This window comes from Vanellus vanellus (genome assembly GCF_965231255.1).
Source record: "Vanellus vanellus genome assembly, contig: HAP1_SCAFFOLD_147, whole genome shotgun sequence".
Classification (NCBI taxonomy): domain Eukaryota; kingdom Metazoa; phylum Chordata; class Aves; order Charadriiformes; family Charadriidae; genus Vanellus; species Vanellus vanellus.
The window spans coordinates 183969-211447 of NW_028126926.1; the positions used below are offsets into that span (position 1 = coordinate 183969).

Consider the following 27479-nt stretch of genomic DNA (forward strand, 5'->3'; position numbering starts at 1 on the left):
GCTGCCCGGGGGAGAAGGACCTGGGGGTGTTGGTTGACAGCTGCCTGAATATGAGCCAGCAGTGTGCCCAGGTGGCCAAGAAGGCCAATGACATCCTGATTTGTATCAGAAATAGTGTGGTGAGCAGGACTGGGGCAGTGATCATTCCTCTGTACTCAGCGCTGGTGAGGACCCACCTCGAGTACTGTGTTCAGTTTTGGGCCCCTCACTACAAGAAGGACATTGAGGTGTTGGAGCGTGTCAAGAGAAAGGCAATGAAGCTGGTGAGGGGTATGGAGGACCAGCTTTATGAGGAGCGGCTGAGGGACCTGGGGTTGTTTAGCCTGGAGAAGAGGAGGCTGAGGGGAGACCTTATTGCTCTCTATAGTTCCCTGAAAGGAGCTTGTAGAGAGGTGGGGGCTGACCTCTTCTCCCTAGTAACAAGTGATAGGACAAGAGAAAATGGGTTCAAGTTATGCCAGGCAAGGTTTAGATTGGATATTAGGATTTTATTTTTTTTTTTCACTGAAAGGGTTATCAAGCATTGGAATAGGCTGCCCAGGGAGGTGATGGATTTGCCATGCCTGGAGGTGTTTAAAAAAAGGGTAGATGTGGTACTTGGGGACATGGTTTAGAAGTGGTTCTGCCAGGGTAGGTTAATGGTTGGATTTGATGATCTTAAAGGTCCCTTCCAACCTCAACAATTCTATGATTCTGTGATTCTATTCTATGAAATCCATGCTGATGGTTCTTGGACACATTCTTCTGCTGCTGGTGCCCAGAAATGTCACCACGGAGGACTCTGACTGATGGCACAACACTCCTCACCAAAGTGAGCTTGTACAGCCACTGGCTCCCTGGGTTGCACATTTGGACTCTTTCAAAGACAGGTGCTACACTTGCTTGTCCTCTTTCACCAGAGACCTCTGCCAATCCCATGACCTTTCAAAAGGGATATTCCAAAGAAATATTGATCTTCCCCTGTAACCTCATTACCACTCTTCTCCCTGTTACACACTGTGTGTACTTTCTCTAATCTTTCAGATGCTTACCCTTCTCCTGAGACAATGTTCATTTCTAAAGTCATCTTTGCAGATGCAGACTCTCTGGGCAAAGGCCCTTTCCTTTCTTCGCCAGTTTTCTCCTCCCCTTACTCTTTCTTCGCTCAGATACCTCTCACCTGTGCTGCTGCTTTGACTTTCAAGGAGTTCAAAGCTTGCCTGTCTTTCAACAATCTAATTGTCTCCTCAGCCAACTCCTTAATTGTGTTTATATCTGTCTTGTCTATCTACCTTCCTAAACTCTTTCTCATAAGAACTCCCTTGTAGAAAGGCAGCCTCATTAGAGGTAGCTTGTCCTGAGCGTGTGATTGCGGACTGTGTGTTATTGTTTAGGAAAACTGATTATGCTTTACTTTTCTTTTCTTACAAACAGGAAAAGTTCTCCTGTGCCTGGGTGCAGCCAGGGCTCTGAGGAGCGCAGGTGGGAGATGGGGCAATGGAGCTGTGACATCCAGCTGCAGACTTCAGTGGAGAAGTCTGATGCAAGGACCAGGGGTGTCAGTCCCAGGTGGCCAATGTCAGAAATGGGGAGGGTGGGGAGGTGAGGAGCAAAGCTGTCCTACAGTGTCAGACCTCCAGGGACTGCTTCTCCTCCCTGTCCAGACCCCCTGAAGGGACACCCTGTATCCAGAACAATCAGAGAATGCTTCTATCCTAATCGTAAGTGATAATCGGGAGTAATACATTATACCCTTTAAAATAAAAAAGACATTTTTCTTAGGTGCACTTTGAAATCTCCTCCTTAACTACACTCTGAAACCTCTCTAATTGGCTGTACAAGTCTTGAAGATTCGAAGAAAATTACAAGAACGATGAACACCTTGTTAGGGCTTTCTGTCTTTTAATGAGCCCCACGGTGTATTTGGTGCTGAGTCCATGAGCCTCAGGCACTGAGAGGAGACTGAACAAAGTGCTCCAGAAGTCCAAGTCAGAAGCAAAGTACCTTGAAGCCTTGATTGGCCCCACGGAGGGTCGTTACTGCCAAAGCCTCCCCAGGGACTCGTTAGAGGAGATAACTGGAGGCTGTGGCTGCAGGTAGGCAAAGACACTGTGCAGGTGGCTGTAATGCTGAGGAACCCCTTGGCTTGGTTGATGCAGCAGAAAGGCCAAACCTTGACCCTCAGGCCCTGGGAAGGCAAGTCCTGCCCACTGGTGGCTCAGGGCTCTTCCTGGTGGCCGTGGGGTGTGAGGGTGAGCGAGGCTGAGTGTAGGAAAATTCTGTGACACCTCCTGCCCTCCCAAAAAGGGGCAAGGACAAAACAAAATCCAGAGTCCCAAAAGAATCACAGAATCATTGAGAATTGCAAAAGACCTTTAGGATCATAGAGTCCAACTGTAAACCTAACACTGCCGAGTCCACCACTAAACCATGTCCCTGTGTGCCACATCTGCACATCCATTAAATACCTCCAGGGATGGTGACTCAACCACTTCCCTGGGCCGCCTGTTCCAGTGCTCGAAAGCCCTTTAGCTGAAGAAATTTTTCCTAATACGCAATGTAAATCTCCCCTGGAGAAACTTGAGGCTATTTCCTCAAGTCCTCTCTCTCATTACTTGGGAGAAGAGACCAACCCCCACCTTGCTACAACGTCCTTTCAGGGAACTGTAGGGAGCGAGAAAGTCTCCCCTCAGCCTCCTCTTCTCCAGTCTGAACAACCCCAGTTCCCTCACAAGACTTGTCCTCCAGACCCCTCACCAGCTTCGTTGCCCTTCTGTGGACACGCTTCAAGACCTCAATGTATTCCTTGTAGTGAGGGGCCCAAAACTGAACACAGTACTCGAGGTGGGGCCTCACCAGTGCAGAGTACAGGGGGACGATCACTTTCCTAGTCCTGCTCACCACACTCTTACTGGTACAAGCCCGGATGCTGTGGGCCTTCATGGCCTCCTGGGCACACTGCCAGCTCATATTCAGCCACCAACACCCCCAGGTCCTCTTCTGCTGGGCATCTTTCCAGCCACTCTGCCCCAAGCATGTAGCGCTGCGTGAGGTTGTTGTGACCCAAGGGCAGGACCCGGCTCTTGGCCTTGTTGAACCCCACACCATTTGCCTCGGTCCATGGATCCAGCTTGTCCAGATCCCTCTGTAGAGCCTTCCGACACTCAGGCAGATCAACACTCCCACCTTAATTGGTGTCATCTGCAAACTTACTGAGGAAGCACTCCACCCCCTTGTCTAGATCGTTGATAAAGATATTAAAGACAACTGGTCCCAGTACTGAGCCCCGGGGAACATCACTTGTGACCGGCCGCCAAATGCATTGAACTCCATTCAGCACCACTCTTTGGTCCCGGCCGTCCAGCCAGTGTTTTACCCAGCAGAGTGTACACCTGTCCAAGCCATGAGCAGCCAGTTTCTCCAGGAGAACGCTGTGGGAAAACGTGTCAAAGGCTTTAATGAAGCGCAGGTAAACAACATCCACAGCCTTTTCCTCATCCACTAAGATGGTCACCTTGTCATAGGAGGTCAGGTTTCTGAGGCAGGACTTGCCTTTCATAAACTCATGCTGGCTGGGTCTGATCGCCTGGTTCTCCTGTATGTGCTGCATGATGGAACTCAGGATGATCTCCTCCGTAACCTTCCCCAGCACCGAGGTCGGACTGATAGGCCTGTAATTCCCCAGGTCCTCCTTCTGGTCCTTCTTGTAGATGGGCGCCACGTTTGTTATCTTCCAGTCAACTGGGACCACCCCAGTTAGCCAGGAATGCTGATAGATGATGGAAAGTGGCTTGCTGAGCACTCCTGCCAGTTCCCTCAGTACCCTTGGGTGGATCTCAAGCGGCGCCATAGACTTGTGTATTTCTAAGTGATGTAGCAGGTTCCTCACCATTTCCCCTTGGATTGTGGGGGCTTCATTCTGCTGCCCAACCCTGTCTTCCAGCTCAGGGGGCTGGGTACCCAGAGAGCAACTGGTCTTACTCTTAAAGACTGAGGCAAAGAAGGCATTAAGTATGTCAGCCTTTTCCTCATCCCTGGTCACCGTCTTTCCCTCCACATCCAATAAAGGATGGAGATTCTTCTTGGCCCTCCTGTTGTTGATGGTGTATTTACAGAAACAGTTTTTTAATTGTCTTTTATGGCATGGCCAGATTAATTTCTAGTTGGGCTTTAGTCCTTCTAATTTTCTCCCTTCATAACCTCATGACATCCTTGCAGTCCAGCTGAGTTGCCTGCCACTTCTTCCAACTGTCATAAACTCCTTTTTTCCCCTCAGTTCCAGCCAAAGCTCTCTGTTCAGCCAGGTCTTCGGCTGAAGACGGCTCGTCTTTCGGCACATGGTGACAGCCTGCTCCCGTGCCTTTAAAAGTTCCTTCTTGATGAATGTCCAGCCTTCCTGGACTCCTTTGCCCTTCAGGACTTCCTCCCAAGGGACTCTGTTAACCACACCCCTAAACAGGCCAAAGCCCACCCTCCGGAAGTCCCAGGTGGCAGTTCTGTTGACCCCCCTAATGACTTCACCAAGAATTGAAAATTCTGTCATTTCATGATCACTATGCCCAAGATGGCCTCCAATCCTCACATCCCCCACAAGCCCTTCTCTGTTGGCAAACAACAGGCCCAGCGGGGTGCTTCCCTCCTCTGCTCCCTCCCCACCTGTGTCAGGAAGGTACCCTCAACACACTCCAGGAACCTCCTGGGCTGTTTCCTCTCCACTGTATTGCATTTCCAGCAGACATCCAGTAAGTTGAAGTCCCCCACGAGGACAAGGGCTGGCTATCGTGACACTTGTCCCAGCTGCTTCTAGAATATTTCATCTGTCTCTTCATCCTGTTTGGGTGGTCTATAGCAGACTCCCACCATGATATCTGCCTTGTTGGCCTTAATTTAACACCTCCCAGTACAGACTGGGTCCTGTCCAGTACAAAGTGGATTATTTTAACATGTCCCAGTATAGACTGGGCCCCATCCCAGTAGCATTGGGATCCCCTGATCCCCTCAGAATGCAGACTGGGCACCATCCAAGTACAAACTGCATCTCCTGGCAACCTCCCAGCACAGACTGGGCCCTTTCAAGTCCAAAATGGGGCCCTTTGAACCAAGCCCAAGAAGACTGGACCCCGTCCCTGTACAAACTGGATCCCCAATCCCCTCCCAGTACAGACTGAGCCTTCTCCCAGTATAAACTGCACCCCTTTAACCCCTCCCATGACAGACTGGGCCCTGTCCCACCAGAAAGTGGATCTCTTCAACCCCTCCCAGTAGAGACTGGGCCCTGACGCAGTATGAAGTTGATCCCCTCTACCTCTGCCAGTACAGATGGGGCCCTCTCCTAGTACAAACTGGATCACTCGATCCCCTCTTAGTAAAAACTAGTTCCTGTCCCAGTACAAACTCCACCACCTCACCACCTCCACACAGAAACTGGGTCAGGTGCCAGTACAAACTGGATCCCATGGCCCCCTCCCTGTAACCACTGGGCTCCATTCCATTAGAAACTTTATCTCTTTAAACCCTGCTGTTAGACACTGCGCCCTTCCCAGTACACACCAAATCCCTTAACCCCTCCCACTACAGACTGGTCCCCGTGGCAGTACGAACTAGATGCTGTGGCCCCCTCCCAGTACAGACTGGGTCCCCTCCTGGTACAAACTGGATCCCGTGCTCCCCTCCCAGTACAGAACAGACTGTCAACAAATAGAGATTACTCCATTTAACCCCTCCAAGTACAGACTGGGCCAATGCCGAGTCCAAAATGGACTCCCTGGTCCCCACCCACTACCAACTGGCCACCTCCAATACAATCTGGATCCTCTAACTTATGCCAGGACAGACTGGGCCCTGTCCCAGTCCAAACTGCATCCCCTGATTCCCTCCCAGTACAGAAGGGGCCTTGTCCCAGTATGAAGAGAATCCCTTTAATTCCTCCCAGCGGAGAAAGAGCCTCTTCCTAGTCCAAAGTGGATCCCAGCCCAGCTCCCAGTGCAGACTACTCTGTGTACCAGTACAAAATGGATCGCTTTAACACTGCCCTGTACAGACTGGGCCTCATCTCAGTAAAGACTGGATCCCCCAGTTTCCTCCCAGTACAGACTGGGCGCTCTCCACGTAGAAACGGGATCCTCTGAGCCAATCCCAGCAGAGTCTGGGCCTCGTCTCAGTACAAACAGACTGGGCCCTGTCCCAGTACAAACTTTATGCCTTTAGACCCTCCCAGGGTACACTGGGCCACCCTCCCAGTCCACACTGGAACCCCTGGCCCCTTCCCACTACAGTCTGGGCTCTGTCACAGTACAAACTGGGTTGCTTTAACCCCTGCCAGTACAAACTTGGCCCCTCCCACTACAAACTAGTCCTCTTTAACCCCTCCAAGTACAGGCTGAGCACGTTCCCAGTATAAACTGCATCCTCTCATCCCCTCCCAGTACGACTGGGCACTGTGCCTTTTCAAACTGGATTTCATTAAACCCTTCCAGTACAGACTTGGTCCCCTCCCAGTAAAAACGGGCTCTGTTTAGAATCATGGAATGGTCTGGGTTGGAAGGGACCATTAAAGGCCATCTAGTGCAACCCCCCTGCCATGAGCAGGGACACCTTCAACTGGATGAGCTGTCTCCAAGCCCCAGCCAACCTGGCCTGGAATGTTTCCAGGGATGGGGCATCTCCTGTCTCTCTGGGCAACCTGGGCCGGTGTATCACCATCCTCATTGTTAAAAGTTTCTTTATATCGAGTGTAAATTTCCCCCATTTTAGATTAAAGCCCTCACCCTCTGTCCTATCGCAACAGGCCCTGCTAAAATCTCTGTCCCCAGCTCTCCTGTAGGCCCCCTTTAGGTACTGGAAAGCCACAATAAGGTCTCCCCAGAGCCTTCTCTTCTCCAGGCTGAACAACCCCAACTCTCTCAGCCTTTCCTCACAGCAGAGGTGCTCCAGCCCTCGGAGCATCTTTGTGGCCTCCTCTGGACCCACTCCAATAGGTCCATGTCTCTCCTGTGCTGAGGGCTCCAGAGCTGGAGCAGCACTGCAGGTGGGGTCTCACCAAAGCAGAGCAGAAGGGCAGAATCTCCTCCCTCGACCTGCTGGTAATGCTTCTTTTGATGTATCCCAGGATACCGTTGGCTTTGTGATCTGCGAGCGCACATTGCCAGCTCATGTCCAGCTTTTCATCCCCCAGTATACCCAAGTCATTCTCGGCAGGGCTGCTCTCCATCCCTTCATCCCCCAGGTTGTACTGATATCAGGGATTGCCCCAACCCACGTGCAGGACCCTTCACTTGGCCCTGTTGAACCTCATGCTGTTTATACGGGCTCACTTCTTGAGCCTTTCCAGGTCCCTCTGGATGACATCCTGTCCGCTGGGAGTTTCAATTGCACCACTCAGTGTGGTGTCATCAGCATACTTGCTGAGGGTGCACTCGATCCCACTGCCTATGTCATTGATGAAGATATTGAACAGTACTGGTCCCAGTACGGACTGCTGAGGTTCACCGCTTGTCACCAGTCTCCATCTGGACATGAGGCCGTTGACCACTACTGGATGGGACCATCCAAGCAGTTCCTCATCCACCGAACAGTCCACCCTTCAAATCCACATCTCTCCAGTTTCACAGAATCACAGAGTGGTCAGGGTTGGAAGGGTCTTCTCGAGATCATCTAGTCCAAGCCCCCTCCAAGAGCAGGGTCACCTACAGCAGGTTGCACAGGATGGCAACCAGGCGGGTTTGGAATGTCTCCAGAGTGGGAGACTCCCCCACCTCTCTGGGCAGCCTGTGCCAGTGCTCTGCCACCCTCAAAGGAAAGAAGTTCCTCCTCATGTTAAGATGGAACTTCCTATGTTCAAGTTAGTGCACATTACCTCTTGTCCTGTCACTGGGCACCACTGACAAAAGACTGTTCCCATCCCCCTGGCACCCTCCCTTTAAGTATTTATAAGCATAGATAGGGTCCCCTCTTAGTCTCCTTTTCTCCAGACTAAAAAGCCCCATGTCCCTCAGCCTTTCCTCATAAGAGAGATGTTCCAATCCCCTCATCATCTTCGTAGCCCTTTGCTGCACCGTCTCCAGCAGTTCCCTGTCCTTCTTGAACTGGGGAGCCCGGAACTGGACACAGTACTCCAGATGAGGCCTCACCAGGGCAGAGCAGAGGGGGAGGATGACCTCCCTCGACCTGCCGGCCACACTCTGCTTAATGCACCCCAGGATGCCATTGGCCTTCTCAGCCAACAAGACACATTGCTGGCTCATGGGCATCCTGTTGTCCACTGGGACATGCTGCTGCATGTTCCCCCAAGATCTTCCTTTCTTCCAGCTGGACAACCCCAGCTTTTTCATCTTCTTCTCACAGCAGAAGTGCTCCAACCCTGACCATCTTGGTGGCCCTCCACTGAATGGGCTCCAGTTTACCAGTGTCTCTCAGGCATTGCAGGAGGTCAGAACCTGGGGGAGTATTCTGGATCTGTTCTCAAATGTGCTGAGCCCAGGGCGATAATCACTCCCACTGGCTGTGCTCCTGCTCATACCACCCAGGATGCTTTTGGCCTTTGCTGATGGCTTCATGTTTTCCCTAATGAAACCGAAGGATAACCGGAGCCTTTCCTGCAGTGCTGATACCAACCTAGGCAGTCCCTGCCCTCTGTCACTTCAGGCCCTTAGTCAACCTCAGCGAAAGAACTTTAGATCTGTCCTTGTTGGATAACATGATGTTACTGTTGGCCTGTCCTTCAAGCCTGTCTAGGTACCTTGGGATGGCAACCCTGCCCTCTAATATAGTGTCTGCTCTCCTCAATGAGGTGTCATCTACAAATGCTATAAGAAAAGCATTTTCTCATCTCCTTTGGGTAATTAAAAGCCCTTGAAACATGGTGGAACCCGACTAGATACATCCCTCTGGGCAGAACACTATGCATTCACCAAGTTCCTCCAAGCCCGATTATTCATCTCAGTTATTACCCATCTACTTATCCACCCAATCAGACCATAATGTCCTAACTGGACACAAGAATACTGTGGGGAATGAGGCTGATAGAATAGTGTTTGGAGGAGAGTCTAGTTGGAGGCCTGTCAGCAGCAGTGCTCCCCAGGGGTCAGTACTGGCCAGTCTTGTTCAACATGTTAATCAACGTCCTGGATGAGGGGACAGAGTGTACCCTCAGCAAGTTTGCTGACATCTGTTGGAAGGGTAACACAGCAGGGCATAGGCAGTGCAGGAGGTTCTTGGATTGTATTGACAACGTCTTTCTCCCAGTGGTAGAGGAGCAAACAAGGAGAGGAGCTCTGCTGGACCTTGTCCTTACCAACGAGGAGGGGCTGGTAGGCAGTGTCAAGCTCAAGGGCAGCCTGGGCTGCCATGACCATGAAATGGTCAAGTTTGAGATCATCAAGGCAGCGAGGAAGGTGCGCAGCAAGCTGACCACCCTGGGCTTTAGCAGAGCTGACTGTGGCTTCTTGAAGAATCTGCTTGGTATAGTGCCATGGGATGAAGCGCTGGAGGGAAGAAGGGCCCAAGTAAGCCAGTTAATATTCAAGGCTCACCTCCTCCAAGCTCAGGAGTCATGCATCCCTACAAAGAAGAAGGCAGGCAGAAAAGCCAGGAGGCCTGCGTGGATGAACAAGGAGCTCCTGGACATGCTCACAAGTGAAAAGGAGGCCTATAGGGGGTGGAAACAGGGGCGGGAAGCCTGGGAGGAATACAGAGAAATTGTTCAAGCAGCCCCGGATCAGGTTAGGCAAGCTAAAGCCCAGATTGAACTAAATCTGGCCAGGGGCATCAAGACAAACAAAAATCCTTCTTTAAGTATGTCAGCGAGAAAAGAAAGACTAGGGAAGATGTGGGCCCTCTCCGGAAGGAAATGCAAGAACTGGTCACCCGGGACAGAGACAAAGCTGAGGTCCTCAATGACTATTTTGCCTCAGTCTTCACTGGCAAAGACGGCAGCCGCACTGCCCATGATGCAGAGGGCAAAGGCAAGGAGTGGGAAAGTGAAGAACCACCCACTGTAGGTGAAGATCATGTATAAACCACCTGAGGAACCTGAAGGTGCACAAGTCCATGGGACCTGATGAGACACATCCGCGGGTCCTGAGGGAACTGGGAGACGAAGTTGCTAAGCCACTGACCCTCATATTTGAGAAGTCGTGGCAGTCTGGTGAGCTTCCTGCTGACTGGCCAAGGGGAAACATAAGCCCTGTTTTCAAAAAGGGAAATAAGGAAGACCTGGGGGACTACAGGCCAGTCGGTCTCACCCCTGTGCCTGGCCCGATCATGGAGCAGATCCTCCTGGAAACTCTGCTGAGGCACATAGAAAATAAGGAGGTGATAGGTAGCATCCAGCATGGCTTCACCAAGGGCAAGTCATGCCTGACAAAATTTGGTGCCCTTCTATGAACGCGTTACAGTGGTACTGGACAAGGGAAAAGCAACTGATGTCACCTGCCTGGACTTGTGCAAAGCCTTTGACATTGTCCCACACGATATCCTGGTCTCTAAATTGAAGAGACATGGATTCGACAGATGGACCACTTGGTGGATAAAGAACTGGCTGGACAGTCACACGCAAAGTGTTGTGGTCAACGGCTCGATGTCCAAGTGGCGAGCAGTGATGAGTTGCATTCCTCAGGGGTTGGTACTGGGACAATATCTTTGTTGGTGACATGGACAGTGTGATTGAGCGCACCCTCAGCAAGTTTGCTGATGATACCAAGCTGTGTGGTGAGGTAGACACACTGGAGGGAAGGGATACCATCCAGAGGGACCTGGACAGCCTGGAGAGGTGGGCCCATGCCAACCTCATGAAGTTCAACAAGGCCAAGTGCAAGGTCCTACATCTGGGTTGGGGCAATCCCAAGCACAAATCCAAGCTGGGCAGAGAATGGCTGGAAGCAGTCCTGAGGAGAAGGACCTGGGGGTGCTGATTGATGAGAAGATCGAAATGAGCTGTCAATGCGTGCTTGCAGCTCAGAAAACCAACCGCATCCTGGGCTGCATCAGAAGCAGCGTGGCCAGCAGGTCAAGGGAACTGCTCTGGTGAGAGCCCACCTAGCCTACTGCATCCAGCTCTGGAGCCCCCAACAGAGGAAAGACATGGACCTGTCAGAGCGGGTCCAGAGGAGGGACGCAAAGTTGATCCAAGGGCTGGAGCACCTCTCCTCTGAGGACAGGCTGAAAGAGTTGGGGTTGTTCAGCCTGCAGAAGAGAAGGCTCCAGGGAGACCTCATTGTGACTTTGCAGTACTTAAAGGGGGTCTACGGGAAAGCCAGGGAGGGACTTTTTACAAGGGCATGTAGTGATATGACCAGGAGGTATGGCTTTAAACTGGAAGAGGGGAAATTTAGATTAGATATTCAGAAGAAATTTTTCATTTCAATGGTGGTAAGGCACTGGCCCAGGTTCCCTGGAGAAGCTATGGTTACCCCATCCCTGGAGGTGTTTAAAGCCAGGCTGGATGGGACTTTGAGCAACCTGGTGTAGTGGAACATGTCCCTGCCAAGAGCAGGGGGGTTGGAACTGGATGATCTTCAAGGTCCCTTCCAGCCTAAGCCATTCTATGACTCTATGATTCGGCTTTCCAGGAGAGACAGGCAGGAAGGATCTGGGGTGGGGTTCACTGAAAGTGAAGAGGTTTGCTGGATGTATGGAGCTACTCTGTGGACCAGGTGAAAAGTTTGATGAGCCCCTGTAAGGGAAGGTCAGAGGAGAGGCTAGCAGAAGTGGCCTCCCATAGTGGGAGTTCAGGAACCTGCAGGCAGGGTGAGGAAGTGGGCATAGCCTTTGCTCAGCATGCCAAGGAAGTCTCTGGCTGTAGAAGCCCGAGTCTCCCTGGGGACTGCAGTGCCCCGGGCATTTTCTGGAAGGGGAATACGGCAGCGTGCACACTGCAGGCAGTTTCTGGAATGTCTGAGGACAACACCTTAGCACAGCGACCAGATGGGTCAACAGGGGTAATACAAACCCGGATCTGATCCTTGCAAGCAAAGAAGAGCTGGTGCGGGATGTGAAGATTGGCTGTCATGACCCCGAAACAGGGGGGTCCCAGGTCCCGAGGGGAGGGAGGGACAAGAATAGAAGACTGCAGATGCTGGGCATTAGAGAGCAGACTTGGGACTGTTCTGGGCAGTTTTAGTGGGGATCCAATCAGCAGCAGCACTGAAGGACAGCAGAGCTCACTACAGCTGGTCTTCAAGGACAGCATCTTCCAAGCATTTGTCTGTATCAAAACCCAGTTGAAACCTGAGGGCAAATTCAGGGGAATCATAATGATCTTTGCCTACCTCAGGAGCAATTAAAGAAGAAAACAAAGATATTGACTGGACACTGCTGAATTGAGTAGGAGCCAGCGTAGATAGAACTGAGATACTCCATGTGTGTCTTGCCTCAGATTTCCCCAGCAAGGTCTCCCAGGCCTTGGTGCCTCAAGGCAAGACTCTGGAGGAGAAGAGCCAGGGCTGGATGGGAATCAAATCAAAGGTGATTTGGGCAAAGTCAACCAGTACCAGTATGTGGGAAAAGAGGTAGCATGCAAGGGTGCCGAGAAAGGAAGAGAATGGCACAGTGAGGCCACTCTCTATCATCTTGGAAAGGTCCTGGAGGCTGTGGGACTCCATGACAACTGCAAAAAGCAACGTGGCATGCATCTTTCCAAAAGATCCAGAGGATGAGCTGGGGAGCTGAGGCTGCTTAGCTTCACTTTAGATGAGTGTCCTGGTGTGAGGTAAAAGAGAACCAATTTTGTTCAGTAACTTCGCTTCTTAGCTGGGCCTCTTCTAACTACTGAAATTAACTGCATATTGTGCAGACAATGTTCACTCTCTCAGAGTGATCAGACCAATTGTTTATAGCTGATGCCCAGGCATGGTATGCAGAGAGGCTCCTGCTTATACTCATTGCTCTAACACGCAAGGCCAACCAACTTTGTTATATGCCACGTTGGAGGGTCGGAAGCGGAAAAGCATAGTGGGGTCCCACCTGCAGGGAGGAGCGGACAGGACAGGTGACCCAAAACTGACCAACAGGGTATTCCATCCCATCTGCCTCATGCTCAGTATAAAAGCTGAGGGATCAAAGGGTCACGGGCTCTTCCTTCAATGGCTGACGTCTGAGGAGGACTCTGTTCGTCTACCTGTGATCCCGATCCTGAATCCAGATCCGGAATCCAGTTCCCGTCCATCACTGAGTCCAGCCTGGGACTGCCCCAGCGCCAGCCGGTGACATGACTGTCATCTCGGGAGCTTGATACGGTTTTGTATATATTTTTCATTATTTCTTTTTATTTTATTATTAATATTTCATTAAAGTAGCTTAGTTTCTTCTAAACTCGTAAGTCTCTTTCTCCTCCTCTGCCTCTCTCTTTGAAGAGAGGTAGAGGGGAGCATCTGTCGGTCCCGTCTGGGGTCCCTCGGGTCCCCAGTGGTGGATTTGGCCTAAACCACGACAATGAGGAACATGTCCCAGGTCATGTCCCCTTGGATTGCTTTTCTGTGTGCCTGGAAGAGAAAGTGACTGGATGAACTCGGGCAATATGTGGATCAGTTGCCATCTAGCACTGACCCTCTCAAAGAAAGGGATGTCAGGAGGGAAGCGCTAGCAGGTGGGGGCAATGTTGGATAGCAAAGAAATAAAAGCAGGATCTATCCAGTTTACCCAAACTTCATTGCTCCCGGCGCTATTTAGATGTGAAACGTCCTGATAGAAACATGTTCTCGGAACACACTTTCTACATTCAGTTTGTTGGAGGAAATGTGTTTTTGCAGATGGCTGCACAAATCTCTACGTACATAGGAGCAGAGAAAGTATCATCTTGCTGGTCTGTCTTATGAAAAACATGAGAATGTACAGACCAACATCAAAGTTCTCAAGAGGAGGACTTCTTACACACACCTTAGATAAAGGCCTTTTCCGCATGTGTTTCAACTTCTCCATTTAGCTGTGAAATGGAGATGTAAATAAGATAAGAATTTGTCCCCTTCTTCTCCCTCATTATAGGTTCTTTAGGTCAGAGCAGGGTTGTGCTGGACCTCAGCCAAGGTACGAGGACCACACTCAGATGTGTAACAAAGAAAGCTGGTGCCAAGTGCCCAAGGTCCTATGCAAAGCAAAGGTTTTGTTCAGAGCATGCAGGGGTGGATGGCAGATGGCAATAGAAAGAGGAAATGAGGTGACCCGAAGGAGAGCAAACCCTCAGGACCAGAGAGAAGCAGGGCTGGACTGTGCAGCCGTGGCAGGAGAGGGCTTTGCTCTCTGGGATGTCTCTGCAGGCCTGCAGGGCCTGTGGTGCAAGGGGAAGCTGATCTCCAGGAAAGACAAGGTGCTTTGGAAAATGTCCTCGGCGATGGACATCCTGTGATCCAAGAACATGGGGTAAATCATTGCTCTGTTCCATGATTGCATCATCAAAGGGATGACTAAAGGCTGTGGGAGAAGCACTTACTACATCTACTGGATAGAGATGGGACAGGACTTGCCTCACTGCAGCTGCCTGAATGAAAGCACTGAACGTTCCAGAGGTTCTCTTGGGGTGTGTTACACGGCTGCTCTGAATGGCAATCGTGTTCTTGCAGGTCTTGTGCTGTCCCTGCTGGCTGCATGCGGCTGTGCAGGAGAGCCCTGGCGCCTCCTGTAGCGCCACAGGGTGTAGGTCACCTTCCAATGGAGCAGCTGCCCTGAATGAGGTTGGGCACTGTAGGGGTGTCTGTGAGAAACGGGCCATGGGTGCCAAAGGAGATGGGGTAAAGACAGCTGGTGGAGGAGAGAGAGTGTCACCACCATGCCCCACCAGCCTCAAAACGATGACTCCAGACACTGCCCTGTCCCTCTTAATATTTCCATCAGTTACGAGCACGTGTCTTAGACCACCTCTGGCACCTCATGTGTCACCTGTGCTTTGCATGGGTACAGGAGGTACAGGAGACTCCTGCCTTTCACTGCCTGGGTGTGCTGTCTCCTAGTGGGGCAAGAAGAGGGGATTCTTGGACATAACTCTGTCTCCGAAAGGGAAATGGCACTGCAAGGAAGAAGTTTCTCTGCCCAGCAGAGGGAGAAAACATCAGCGATGACTTCAGCTTGTTTCCCAGGTGGTTCCCCTGGAGCCCCAGGGACATCTCTGAGGGAGCCCAGAGGGGACAGAGAGAGTGCCATCGTGGGCTGGTCCTCTGCTGCCAAACTGGGCCAGGCTGCTGGGCCAGAGGGAGCTTCTGGCAAGCGGGCAGCGCTGCAGAGAGACAGCTCTGCCCAGGAGCAGCTCCTCTGCACAGCGCAGCAGGGCTGAGGGCACTGCCTGCAGGCAGCGAGGGCAGAGCAGGGAGGCAGAGAGAGGTTAAGGGCAGTCTGGAGAGGGAGGATGCTGAGGGTGAATTGGGGTAGAACTCTTCCCAAAGCAGAGCAGCTGCAGTAGCTGGAGAGATCTCCAACAGCTGGCACCTCCCACAGCCCGTGGGATCTTTCAGGAGGATGCTCACAACTTCTCTGCTGTGGAAGAAGAGGACATTGTCTAGATTGGGGCTTCCCTGCTGCACCATCAGAGGCACAGGGCATGACGGCTGCCCTCTCCCAGGAATGGTCGAAGGGCTGTGAAGGTGGGTGTGCAGGCAGGGGTGGGCAGGGCTGTCCTTGCCAGCAGGGTCCCTCCACCCCGGGGGCTGTGTGCCGGGGCAGGGACTCTGCCGCCTGCCAGGGTCAGCTCTGCGCCTGCCCGGGGAGCTCCCACGGCGCTGTAGGGAGAAGCTGTGGGTGGAAGGCGTGATCCCCAACATGGTAGGGTAGGGATGAGCAGGTCAGGGCTTCTGCCCTCAAGAGAGTGTAGCCCGGGTGAGCTCTACCTCATGATATTTTTCAGAGGACCTCTGGGGCAACACACCAACTCAGCAGCATCTTCCCCTTTGCAGCCACATCAGGTTTGCTGTGAACAGGTTTTTAGCTCCCGCACACTCAGAGATGCCCCTGGGCAGCGCCCCGTCCCTGGAGGTGTTGGCAGGCAGAGGTGGGCGCACAGCAGTGGGATGGGGTTTGTGAGCACTGAGCGGGAGCTGAGCCGGGGACCCTGGGACGGCTGCCGGCAGCAGAGACACGGGCAGGGAGTGAGAGGGAGCTGCTGCCTGAAACACTGGTGAGGGGGATGTGGGCCCATCTGTGCTGTTCCTGAAGCACAGACACCTTCCCCTGGGCAGCTGCTGCCTGGTCTCCATTCCCAGCCGGGGCACATCTCTGCTCTCCAGCCCACGGGGTCTCGGGCACGCATTGACCCTGCAGCAGCCAGAGCCCAGCAAAGGACGAACCCCGGATTGCCATCTGCCTAGCATGTCCCTCCTCCCTTGTCAGGAGTGTTGTGGCATTTCAATGCCGTCCCCTCCTGCCTGAGCTGCCCTTGTTCTCACCGTTGGATAAACTGAGGATAAACTGAGTCAGTGCGGGGGGTGAGGGTTGCAGGTGGCAGATTCAGCTCCCGTTCAGATGCCGACCCTTTGGGTCCTGCTCTGCAGTCGTGTCTGTGGGAGCAATGTGCCCAGGACTCCTCCAGGCAACTTAAGGACATCAACTATTTCCCTGAGGAGTCCTGTGGGGCTGTAGGGTGCTCTCCAGAAGGGCACAGCTCTCCCATAGTATCTCTGTGCTCACTCGGATCCACATGGAGAAGACATCTCGGTGCTCAGGCCATGGAAATGCTGCTGGGCAGCTGTACGTGGGCAGCTGCAATGATCCCTCCTGGTCCCAGTCTGGGAGGGGAGAGATGAGAAAAGGCAATGAGCCTGTATATCTCCCCTTTGAACCTGCATTCCTCTCTTCTCCGCAGTGTCCTGCTTCTTTTGATCGCAACACCTGAGAGGGATCCTCCTCCAGCTGCAAGCTGCCAGCACAGGGCAGTGGTAAAGGGGACTGATGGGCAGAGCTGCTCTCCTCTCTCTGCACTAAGGGACTCTCCCTTTGCCTCTCAGGACCCACAAGACTTCACCTGGAGTGCATTAGAAATGTCAGGGATTTCAGCCATCCCAAACCGCTCCGAAATGTGGCAGGTACAACCAGAACAAAACAGAGAAAACAAAATCCCCTCTCCTCTGCTGTGCAGTTGGGCAAATTGCCGACAACAACACTGAAAAGCTCTTTGATATAACACAATTACATTTAATTGGAGATAGCCCTGCCGTCCTAGTTCCCTCTTGCTGCACAGCAAGGAGGACTCCTCCGGAGCCCATTACCCTGCTCCCAGTGGCAGCTTCAGCCAGCAAAAGCCGGAGCTCAAGTGAGGGAGCTGCAGAGAGGTGCTCCTGAAAAGAGGGTCTGAATGTGGGGCTGCAAAGACATATGCAATCCATTTTGCTGGGAGAAGTCTGCTCTGACTCAGTACTGTCTTTTCCTCCTTAACAGATAGTCACAGTTAAGAATAAGAGATACCCAGAGGCAGGAAATGTCCAACAGCAGCTCCATCACCCACTTCTTCCTCCTGGCATTCACAGACACACGAGAGCTGCAGCTCTTGACCTTCGGGCTCTTCCTGGGCATCTACCTGGCTGCCCTCCTGGGAAACGGCCTCATCATCACCGCCATCGCCTGCGACCACCGCCTCTACACCCCCATGTACTTCTTCCTCCTCAACCTCTCTGTTCTTGATCTGGGCTCCATCTCCACCACGCTCCCCAAAGCCATAGCAAACTCCCTCTGGAACACCAGGGCCATCTCCTATGCAGGATGTGCTGTCCAGCTCTTTTTCTTTCTCATTTTTATTTCAGCTGAGTATTTTCTCCTCACCGTCATGGCCTATGACCGCTACATTGCCATCTGCCATCCCCTGCACTACGGGACCCTCCTGGGCAGCAGAGCTTGTGTCCACATGGCAGCAGCTGCCTGGGGCAGTGGGTTTCTCAATTCTCTCCTGCACACGGCCAATACATTTTCACTGCCCCTCTGCCAGGGCAATTCCCTGCACCAGTTCTTCTGTGAAATCCCCCACATCCTCAAGCTCTCCTGCTCACACTCCTACCTCAGGGAAGTTGGGCTGATTGTAGTTTGTGTCTGTTTAGTATTTTTGTGCTTTGTATTCATTGTGCTGTCCTATGTGCAAATCTTGAAGGCAGTGCTGAGGATCCCCTCTGAGCAGGGACGGCTCAAAGCCTTTTCCACATGCTTCCCTCACCTGGCCGTGGTCTCCCTCTTTATCAGTACTGGAGTGTTTGCCCACCTGAAGCCCCCCTCCATCTCCTCCCCATCTCTGGACCTGGTGGTGGCAGTGTTGTACTCGGTGGTTCCTCCAGCAGTGAACCCCCTCATCTACAGCATGAGGAACCAGGAGCTCAAGGATGCCGTACGGAAACAGGCCCAATGGACACTGTTTCGCTGACAATAACCTGCTGCCCCTTCCATGCACATTGCCCAAGGCTTATCTTAGGCTGTGAGTCTGCTTTTTTTCTCTCGTGATAATCCTGCTTATAGATAATTTTCTGAGTTTATGCTGCTTGTCTTAAGGCTTGATCCTACTGTGTCTGACCCTTGCACAACACTGAGTCAGGTGTGGCCTGACAGATAACAGCTCTTCAATAAAAGGGCATCTCCCAAGTGCCGTGCCTGAAGGATGGGCTGTTCCTCCAAAGTTTCTTCCAAGAACATGTTCAAGGAATCAATATTTTAATGAATCTCTTCTCCTTGTGTTTTCAATGTTTCTGGAGCTAAGCTCATGGTACAATTGGTTTCCACTTCACCAAATATTCTGGATTTAAAAGCGCTCTTCTTAGTAGCCAATAGAAGGGGAGACGGTCCATGAGCTCCCATTATCTCCTCAGTCTTCTTCATGTATGACAGGACTGATGGCATATACTGGACGTTCTGGAAATGTATCTCAGGCAGGAAGAGAGGCGGGATTAGGGACTCAACACTTGCCCTTGAGATGGAACGGATGGAGACTCTGAAGGTGAAACACCCTCAAAGTTGAAATCCACTAATATAAAGCACTGAATCAATGTGTCCACGCACAAGGACGCTGCAGTGCCGAGGGAGTCAGCAGGGCCTCATCAGGCACAGGGAGGGGAGAGTGGGGAGACACAGGAGGTGCCTGAGGGAACCCCAGGGCCAGGTCTGCTGTGCTGTCCTGGGGCGTGGGGCTGACTGGGGAGAGAAGGGGGCAAATTCAGTCAGGGCTGGGGATCACGCACAACATGAATTCCGGAGAGGCCGAGAGTGACCAGCCTCTTTTTCCTCATTCCCTCGGTACCAGCACGAGCCCCGGGGCTGATGGGCAGGCTGACCTCCTTGTCTGCCCTCCAGGAGCTGCTGTGCCCTTGGGAGGAGCTGGGGCTGTGCGGTGAGTGCACAGAGCTCTGCATCAGCCTGCGGCGGGCAGTGCTGTGGGGCCAGCCCAGACTGGGCTGCTGGGCTGGGCTGTCCTGGGGAGAGGGCAGGGGAGGTGGGCAGAGCTGGGGAGGGCTGGGGAGTGCTGGGAAGTGGCTGGGAGAGGACAACGGCAGTGTTAGAGCCCTTTCCAGGGAAGACTGAGGCAAAGAAGTCGTTGAGTACCTCAGCCTTCTCCATGTCCCAGGTGACCATGTCTCCCGGTTCCTTCCTGGGTGCGCCCACGTGTTCCCTAGTCTTCCTTTGGTAACCCACATACCTATAGAAGGCTTTCTTGTTGCCCCTCATGCTCCTGGCCAGATTCACCTCTACCTGGGCTTTAGCTTTCCTAACCTGATACTTGGCTGCTCAGAAAATACCTCCCAGGCTACCTGTCCTTGCTTCCACCTTCTGTAGGCTTCCTTTGTTTCTGAGATTGACCAGGAGCTGCTTGGTCATCCACACAGGCCTCCTGCTGTCTTTGCCTGACTTCCTCTTTGCCGGGATGTATTGCTCCTGAGCTTGGCTGAGGTAGCCCTTGGATATTAGCCAACTTTCATGGGCCCCTCTTCCTTCCAGGGCTTTGTCCCAATGTAATTCACCAAGCAGATCCCTGAAGAGGCCGAAGTCTGCTCTCCTGAAGTCCAGGATAGCGAGCTTACTGTGTGCTCTCCTAGCCGCTTTAAAGATCTCAGAATCTGCCATCTCAAGGTCACTGCAGCCAAGGCTGCCCTGGACCATGACATTCCCCATGGGCCCCTCTTTCTTGGTCAGGACCAAGTCCAGCATGGTACCTCTCCTCATTGGCTCTGCTGTCACTTGGAGAAGGATGTAATCGTTAATGTGTTCCAGGAACCTCCTGGATTGCCTATGCGCTGCTGTGCTTTCCTTCCAACAACTATCAGGGTGGCTAAAGTTCCCTCTGAGGACCAGGGCTTGTGAATGTGAGCCTACTCCAATCTGTCTATAGAGGACCTTATCCACTCGGTCTTCCTAGTACCCCCATGTACTTCTTCCTCCTCAGCCTCTCTGTTCTTGACCTGGGCTCCATCTCCACCACTCTCCCCAAAGTCGTGGCTATTCCCTCTGGGACACCAGGGTCATCTCTTATGCAGGATATGCTACACGGGCCTTGCTGTTTGTCTTTTTCATTTCAGCAGAGTTTTCTTTTCTCACCATCATGGCCTATGACCGCTACGTTGCCATCTGCCGTCCCCTGCACTACGGGACCCTCCTGGGCAGCAGAGCTTGTGTCCGCATGGCAGCAGCTGCCTGGGGCAGTGGGTTTCTCTATGCTGTGCTGCACACGGCCAATACATTTTCACTGCCCCTCTGCCAGGGCCATGCCCTGCACCAGTTCTTCTGTGAAATCCCCCACATCCTCAAGCTCTCCTGCTCACATTCAGACTACCTCAGGGAAGTTGGGCTTCTGGTGCTTAGTGTCTTACTAGCATTCGGGGCTTTTGCTTTCATTCTCTTTTCCTATGTGCAGATCTTGAGGGCTGTGCTGAGGATCCCCTCGGAGCAGGGACGGCACAAAGCCTTTTCCACGGGCATCCCTCACCTGGTTGTGATCTCCCTGTTTATCAGCACTGCCATGTTTGCCTACCTGAAGCCCCCCTCCATTTCCTCCCCATCTCTGGACCTGTTGGTGTCATTTCTGTACTCAGTGGTGACTCCAGCAGTGAACCCTCTCATCTACAGCATGAGGAACCAGGAACTCAAGGATGCCCTGTGGAAACTGATGACTGGTATCTTGTCAGAAGCAGCAATGAACTGCCCATCTTCTACATATCACACATGATGTAACTCATTACAGGCCCAGATGGTCTTTAATACATTTTTCCTTTCATTTATGTGTTTTTTAGCTTTTCTGGGGTTTGTTAATGCTGTCAATAAAAGTGAAGAATCATCCTTTATCCTATTGCTATGTCAGGGTCTGTCTGTGTTGTGGGAGCCACAGACTTTGTGTAAATAAGAAGCTTTTCTCTCTTTGTTTTTAAAAAACTGAAGGACCCTGCACTGACTTGTTTGTCTGAGATCCTTTCCCTGAGAACTTCTCTGGAGCTGCAGGGGCCTCATCTGTGTGCTGAGGTGGAGGGGGCAGGAGCCACCCGAGCTGGGTCTGCCTCCCAGCCTGACCAGCATGGCCCTGGGCACCACAGCCCCCGGCTCTGCAGAGCTGCACCACCAGCTCGGGGGCTGTGGGACGCCTGGAGAGGGGTGCAGGAACGGCTGGCCAGGCCAGCACGGATGAGCTGTTTCGGGAAAAGGCTCTGAGGGAAGATGGGCCGTGGCAGGAGAAGAGCAGGGCACCGCGTGTGTGCAGGACAGACATGGTAAGAGGAACTCTTTGCTGCGGTGGGGAAGCTTGGGGCAGGCTGCCCTGTCCCTGGGGCCAAAGGACCTTCCTGAGGGTGCCCTGGGCCAATTCTCTCATGCCATCCTGGGAAGGACATTTGGCAGGGGGGGCTCCAAGCTGCCTGGGGTGGATATCTCCTCAGCATGAAGGCTGGGTGGACCATTGCCAATGGGGCTGCTCTGCTGGTCTGTGCTGGGAGAGAGCAGGAGGTGTCCAGATTCAGGGAGGGTGTGGGCTGGCAGGGCTGGCAAGTGCCCCAGAGAGAAAAAACCTCAGGGAAGAGCTGAAGTGTGGGAGTGTGCAGGGTGGGGGCACATAGCAGTGTGCTGGCACAGCCGGGCTCCTGCGAGAAACATGACAGACCAGACAAGCAGGGTCTGGGCTGTGCCTGTGCTCAATGGACACCCCGGGGAAGTTGTCCCAGGGCCATCATCACAGAATCACAATATCACGGAATTTCCTATATTGGAGAAGACCTGTAAGATCACATAGTCCAATCATTAACCTAACACTGACAAGCCCACCACTAAACCATATCCCTCAGCACTATATCTACACGACCCTTAAACACCTGCAGGGATGGGGACTCCACCACTGCCCTGGGTAACGCATTCCAATGCCTGATGACCCTTTCAGTAAAGAAATTATTCTTAATATCCAGTCAAAACTTCCCTTAGCGCAACTTGAAGCCATTTCCTCTTGTTCTAACACCCGTTACCTGACAGAACAGGTGGACCCCCACCTCTCTGCAACCTCCTTTTAGATATGTTTAGAGAGCGATAAAGTCTCCCCTCAGCCTCCTTTTCTCCAGGCTAAACCACCGCAGTTCCCTCAGCCGCTCCTCATAAGACATGTGCTCCAGACCCCTCACCCGTTTCATTGCCCTTCTCTGGACACTCTCTGGTGCCTCAATGTCCTTTTTGTGGTGAGGGGGCCGAAAGTGAACACAGTACTCAAGATGCGGCCTCCCCAGTGCCCAGTACAGGGGGAAAATCACCTCCCTGGTCCTACTGGCTACAATAGTCCTGATACACGCCAGGATGCCGGTGGGCTTCTTGGCCACCTGGGCACACTGCTGCCTCACTTTCAGCCGCTATCAACGAACAAGAGAGGTCCCTCTCTGTGAGCAGCTTTCCAGACACTCCTCCCCAAGCCTGTAGCGTTGGCGGGGGTTGTTGTGGCCAAAGTGTGAGAGGTGGCGTTTGGCCTCATTGAAACTCCTACAGTCTGCCTTGGCCCATGGGTCCAGTCTGTCCGAATCCCTCTGCAGAGCCTCCCTACCCTCAGGCAGATCAACACTCCCACCCAGCTTGGTGTCATCCGCAAACTGACTGAGGGGGCACTCCATCCCCTCATCCCGATCATTGATAAAGACGTTAAACAGGACTGGCCCCAGCACTGAGCCCTGGGGGACACCACTCCTGACCGCCCGCCAACTGCAATTAACTCCGTTCACCACCACTCTCTGGGCACGGCCTTCCAGACAGTTTTTTACTCAGCAAAGCGTGTGCCCATCCGAGCCATGAGCAGCCAGTTTCTCCAGGAGAATGCTGTGGGAAACGGTGTCAAAGGCTTTACTAAAGTCCAGATAGACAACATCCACAGCTTTTCCCTCATCCACTGAGCACGTGACCACGTTGTAGGAGGAGATCAGGTTAGTCAAGCAGGACCTGCCTTTCACAAATGCCTTTGCTAACGTGGCACTGAGTTCCACCTGTCTGTAACAGATTTTATCCCACAGTGAGGGACTGCAAAACTAGAAAGGGCTACTGCAAATGTGCCAAGAGAATTAGAAAAAGCCGTTAATGAAGAGGCAGACAGTATGACAGCCTTAGAGGAAGAAATCAAATTATTATCAAAAATGGTAATATAGAATGTCTTAGCTCTAGAGCACCTTTTAGAAGTACAGGACAGAGTAGGTGTGTTCTTGAATAACAGCTGCTGGGGTTTTTATGTCAGTCATATATAGCGGCTTTCCAGTATCTGAAGGGGGACTACAGGAAAGCTGGGGAGGGACTTTTCACAAGGGTAAAGAGTACGTTAAAAAAATGTAGGGGTAGGACGAGGGGGGATGTTTTCAAACTGGAAGAGGGGAGATTTAGAATAGATATTTGGAAAAAAAAAATTCGCATGAGGGTGGTGAGCCCCTGGCCCGGGTTGCCCAGAGAAGCTGTGGCTGCCCCATCCCTGGAGGTGTTCAAGGCCAGGTTGCATGGGGCTTGGAGCAATCTGATCTAGTGGGACATGTCCTTGCCCAGGGCAGTGGGGGTGGGATTTGGTGATCTTTAATTTCCTTTCCAATCTAAACTATCCTATAAGTCTTAGATTCTACCATTCTACTCACACCACTCAAGCTGCACCATCTATTTGATGCTGTGCACTTCCCATATTGCCTCTACAGGGGCAAACACTCACAGAAATTTTCCTGCTCCAACCAGATAAAGCATTTTCATCGTGTTGTCTGTAAGCTCCAATTCCAGATTTACTGCCCTTCAGAGTTCTGTTGGTTGGGAGCATCCAGAGAGCCAGACCAAAAGCTGCGTGGTGGGTCATTATGGTCACCACCATCACCCACAAACCTTCCACTTTGACTGCAGAGAGTGTCCCTCAGTTTACAGACCACAGAACAAAGTTGGGATGAGGCTGTTCCTTCAGACGGCTTCCCAGACAAAATGCTGTTTGAGTTGAGCCAAGTTTGTGTCAGGGACAATTCCTGGAGGCAGCCAACCAAATATTAAATGAACACAAGTTATTTGTGGATGGAATTCCGTGTGCAGGAGCAAGGACTGCCTTCAGTCTAACAGTACAGTTTCCTTATTCTTACCGTGCTTTGGGCCACACTGGCCACTGCAGCAAACAACAGATGCTATCCCCTACCTCTCTCTCTAGGGAGAGGAAGAAGAGAGAGCAAGAGACTTGTGAACTTAACAGGAAGTCAACTACTTTAATGCAATATTAATAATAAAATAAAAAAGAAATAATGACATACATACTAAACTGGATCAAGCTCCCAGGATGATAATCACGTCAACAGCAGGCCTGGGGAAAGTCCCAGGCTCAACTCTGGGACGGATGGGAACTGCATTCAGGAATGCACAGATAGGCATCAAAGTCCAACAAACAACCAGAGTCCTCCGAGGACACCAGCCACTAAAGGAAAAAAGCTGACTCTTTGATCCCTCAGCTTTTATACTGAGCGTGAGGCAGATGGGATGGATTACCCTGATGGTCAGTTTGGGGTCACCTGTCCTGGCCCCTCCTCCCAACAGGTGCAACTCCTCTATGCTCTTCTGCTTCTGACCTTCCAATGGGGCAAAGAACCAAGTCAGCTGGCCTTGGGGGTTATACCAATAAGTATGAGAAAGAGAATTCTGCAGACCATTCTTTGGCATAAATTACAACTAATCAGGTTTTATCACTCTGAACAGTGTCACCACAATATGCTGTTAATTTCAGAGAGTTCAGTTAGTTTGAAGAGGCTCAGCTGCAAAGTAAAGTTGCTGAACAGAAGAGGGGTTCTGTTTCACCTCAAACCAGCACGGGTAGGCTGTTCTTTTGGGAGGGTATAAGGAGAATAAAAGAGAAGCACGTGTGATTTCAGGGAATGACAAGAGAAGCAAAGGATGCTGTTGGCTGTCTTTACTGATGGCTCCTGTTTTACCAAATGAAACCCAAGGACCACCACAGCCTTTCCTGTGGAGCTGCTACCCAGCCGCACAGCCCCTGCCATTGACAGCGATGGAGTCACTGTGAAGGTGCAGTAGAAGAAATGAAACAGTTTGTGGTGCTGCAATGGATGGGCACATAGTTCTCAGTACAGACGGGCTGGAAGGCTCAGGGGTGGGGTTCCCTCTTGTGGCTCCATCTCTGGAGACAGAGGAGCATTAGGAGGGCTTTGGAAGAAGCTGCACAGGTTATGGGGAACTCATTGGCAAAAGCTCAGAAAAACATGGCTTTGTGTTTGAAGAATTAGTGAAGACAGAGAGTCATGAGTAAAGCTTGGGCCAGCACGGGGTGGGAATGAGGTGGGGAAGCAGGGGTGGTGGTTGAAATCTGCAGAGAAATGGGCACAGGCAGAGGACAGTGTAGGACAGCCTGTGGTCAGGATGCCCCTGCTCCCCCAGCAGAACTGAAATCCTTGTCCTTTCCACTATGGCTGTGGACTCTTCCACTGGAGCCCCTGAGAGCACTCCAGTTCCTCACACACACACTGCTTTGCTGCCTCCTCCCCCACCCTCCAGACAGCCCGAGAGGTTTCCTACACACACCCCCTCATCGCACTGCTCCCAGAAGGAGCTCTGAGCATCCCTTGAAGGAAGAAGTCCCCATTGCCAGGGTGTGGGGGTCAGCGCTTGAATATCCTGCTTGATGAGACACGGCAAGGGCTTTCACAGACACTTTCACATTCTGCCTTCTTTCTTTTTTTTTTTTATTTGTCTGCTTCATTTCTCTGTCTATTGATATCAGCAATTTCCAAATGACACTGAAACTGGACCTCTCCAAACAGAGTCTGACTGAGTAGGGCAGTCAAGACCCTGTATGTCAGACACTCTGTGGGCAGCCTTTGTCCCCACCTCCAACCCCGCCTTTCTCTCATCAGCCACCTGGGACTTACAGCACCTTTCCTCAAATCTGAGCTTTCTCTGCTACACTCTGGAGTTGCAGGTTTCAGCCCTTTGGCACCAGTTTCCACCTGTTTCACTTAGGGAATAAACTGCACCCAGACACAGAATTTTCTTTGTAGCGAAAAAAAGGAGACCAAAGGAAGGCATGGTTCAATAGAAAATAAAATACTCTATTGTACATTAAGTCCACCTTTCCTCCTCTGAAGTCCACTCTCCACAGAGGACAGCCTTAGACCAAAGGCAAACACATTTCTGTGCCAAGCACGGATCCCGAGAACCCCCAAAGCACTCCCTGCCCCAGAGTCTCTTGGTTCATATGCGCTCACAGCGAGGCACACGCTGAAGTCACGAGCTCCCTCCATTCACAAAGGGAAGCAAAGAGACAAAGTGAACGGCATGTTCTCTTTGGAATGGCCAAAGGTGCACTAACCCCAAGGAGTCTGGGTTACATCTTCAGGCAGACGCTGCAGCATCCACACCCACTCCTTGCCCATCCTCCTCCAGCGATGGACAGCTTGGGTGCAATTGCCCAGGTTTCATTTTCTCCCGGAGGGAGAGAAATCAGTTGTCTCCACTCAGATACTTTGCCCTACCCTGCCTGTCCACCAGCCGCAGCTCCACAACTGCTCCCATCAGCCCGGGGTCACACTTCCTAGTCCCACATCGGGTCTTCAGCTATGCCTGGGAATCTGGGAGGCAGTGGGCACCTCTGTGTGGGCATCAGCCCCTGAATGACGAAGTGAGGCAGAAGTTGAAATATGCAGAAAAGACCTCGGTGTAATAAGTGTGTCAGAAGTCTTCATTTTCAGAACTTTGATACTGTTCTGTAAATTGTCATATTTTTTTGCATATGTCCTGGACAGAGACCAGACAGCTGAGGACACTTTGTCTCCCTCTGGCTGTTTACCTCTGGAGTCTTGCCTTGAGGCACAGTGGCTGAGAAGAACTTGTTTCTGAAACATGAGGCAAAGAGGGTGTGAAGTATACATCTGTCTCCACCTAGTCTTACTGAGATAAGCTGTGACCAGACATTATCTTTATTTCTTCTTCAACTGTTCCTGAAATAATGTTGAGTTCTTGAATTCTCTTCCATGTTTCAAGCAAATTTTGATAGACAAGCTTGCTGTGTTTGGAGGATGCTGTCCTTGAAGACCAGGTATACTTAGCTTTCCTGCCCACCAGTGCTGCTGACCATGGGATACTGGCTA

At 51.9% G+C, this 27479-nt stretch overlaps 2 protein-coding genes across 2 annotated transcripts in view; one reads left to right on the forward strand and one right to left on the reverse strand.

Annotated features, from left to right (window-relative positions):
• The window catches only part of LOC309685623 (olfactory receptor 14I1-like), a gene marked incomplete at both ends in the record, with an annotated part of 45586 nt that overhangs the window by 12086 nt on the left and 6021 nt on the right, over positions 1–27479 (reverse strand). The window lies entirely within an intron of this gene.
• On the forward strand, positions 17372–18301 carry LOC309685634 (olfactory receptor 14J1-like; the record flags this gene model as incomplete). The annotated part of the gene is made up of 1 exon (XM_082501372.1): positions 17372–18301. One exon carries the CDS (start codon positions 17372–17374, stop codon positions 18299–18301), a length of 930 nt encoding a protein of 309 aa, XP_082357498.1.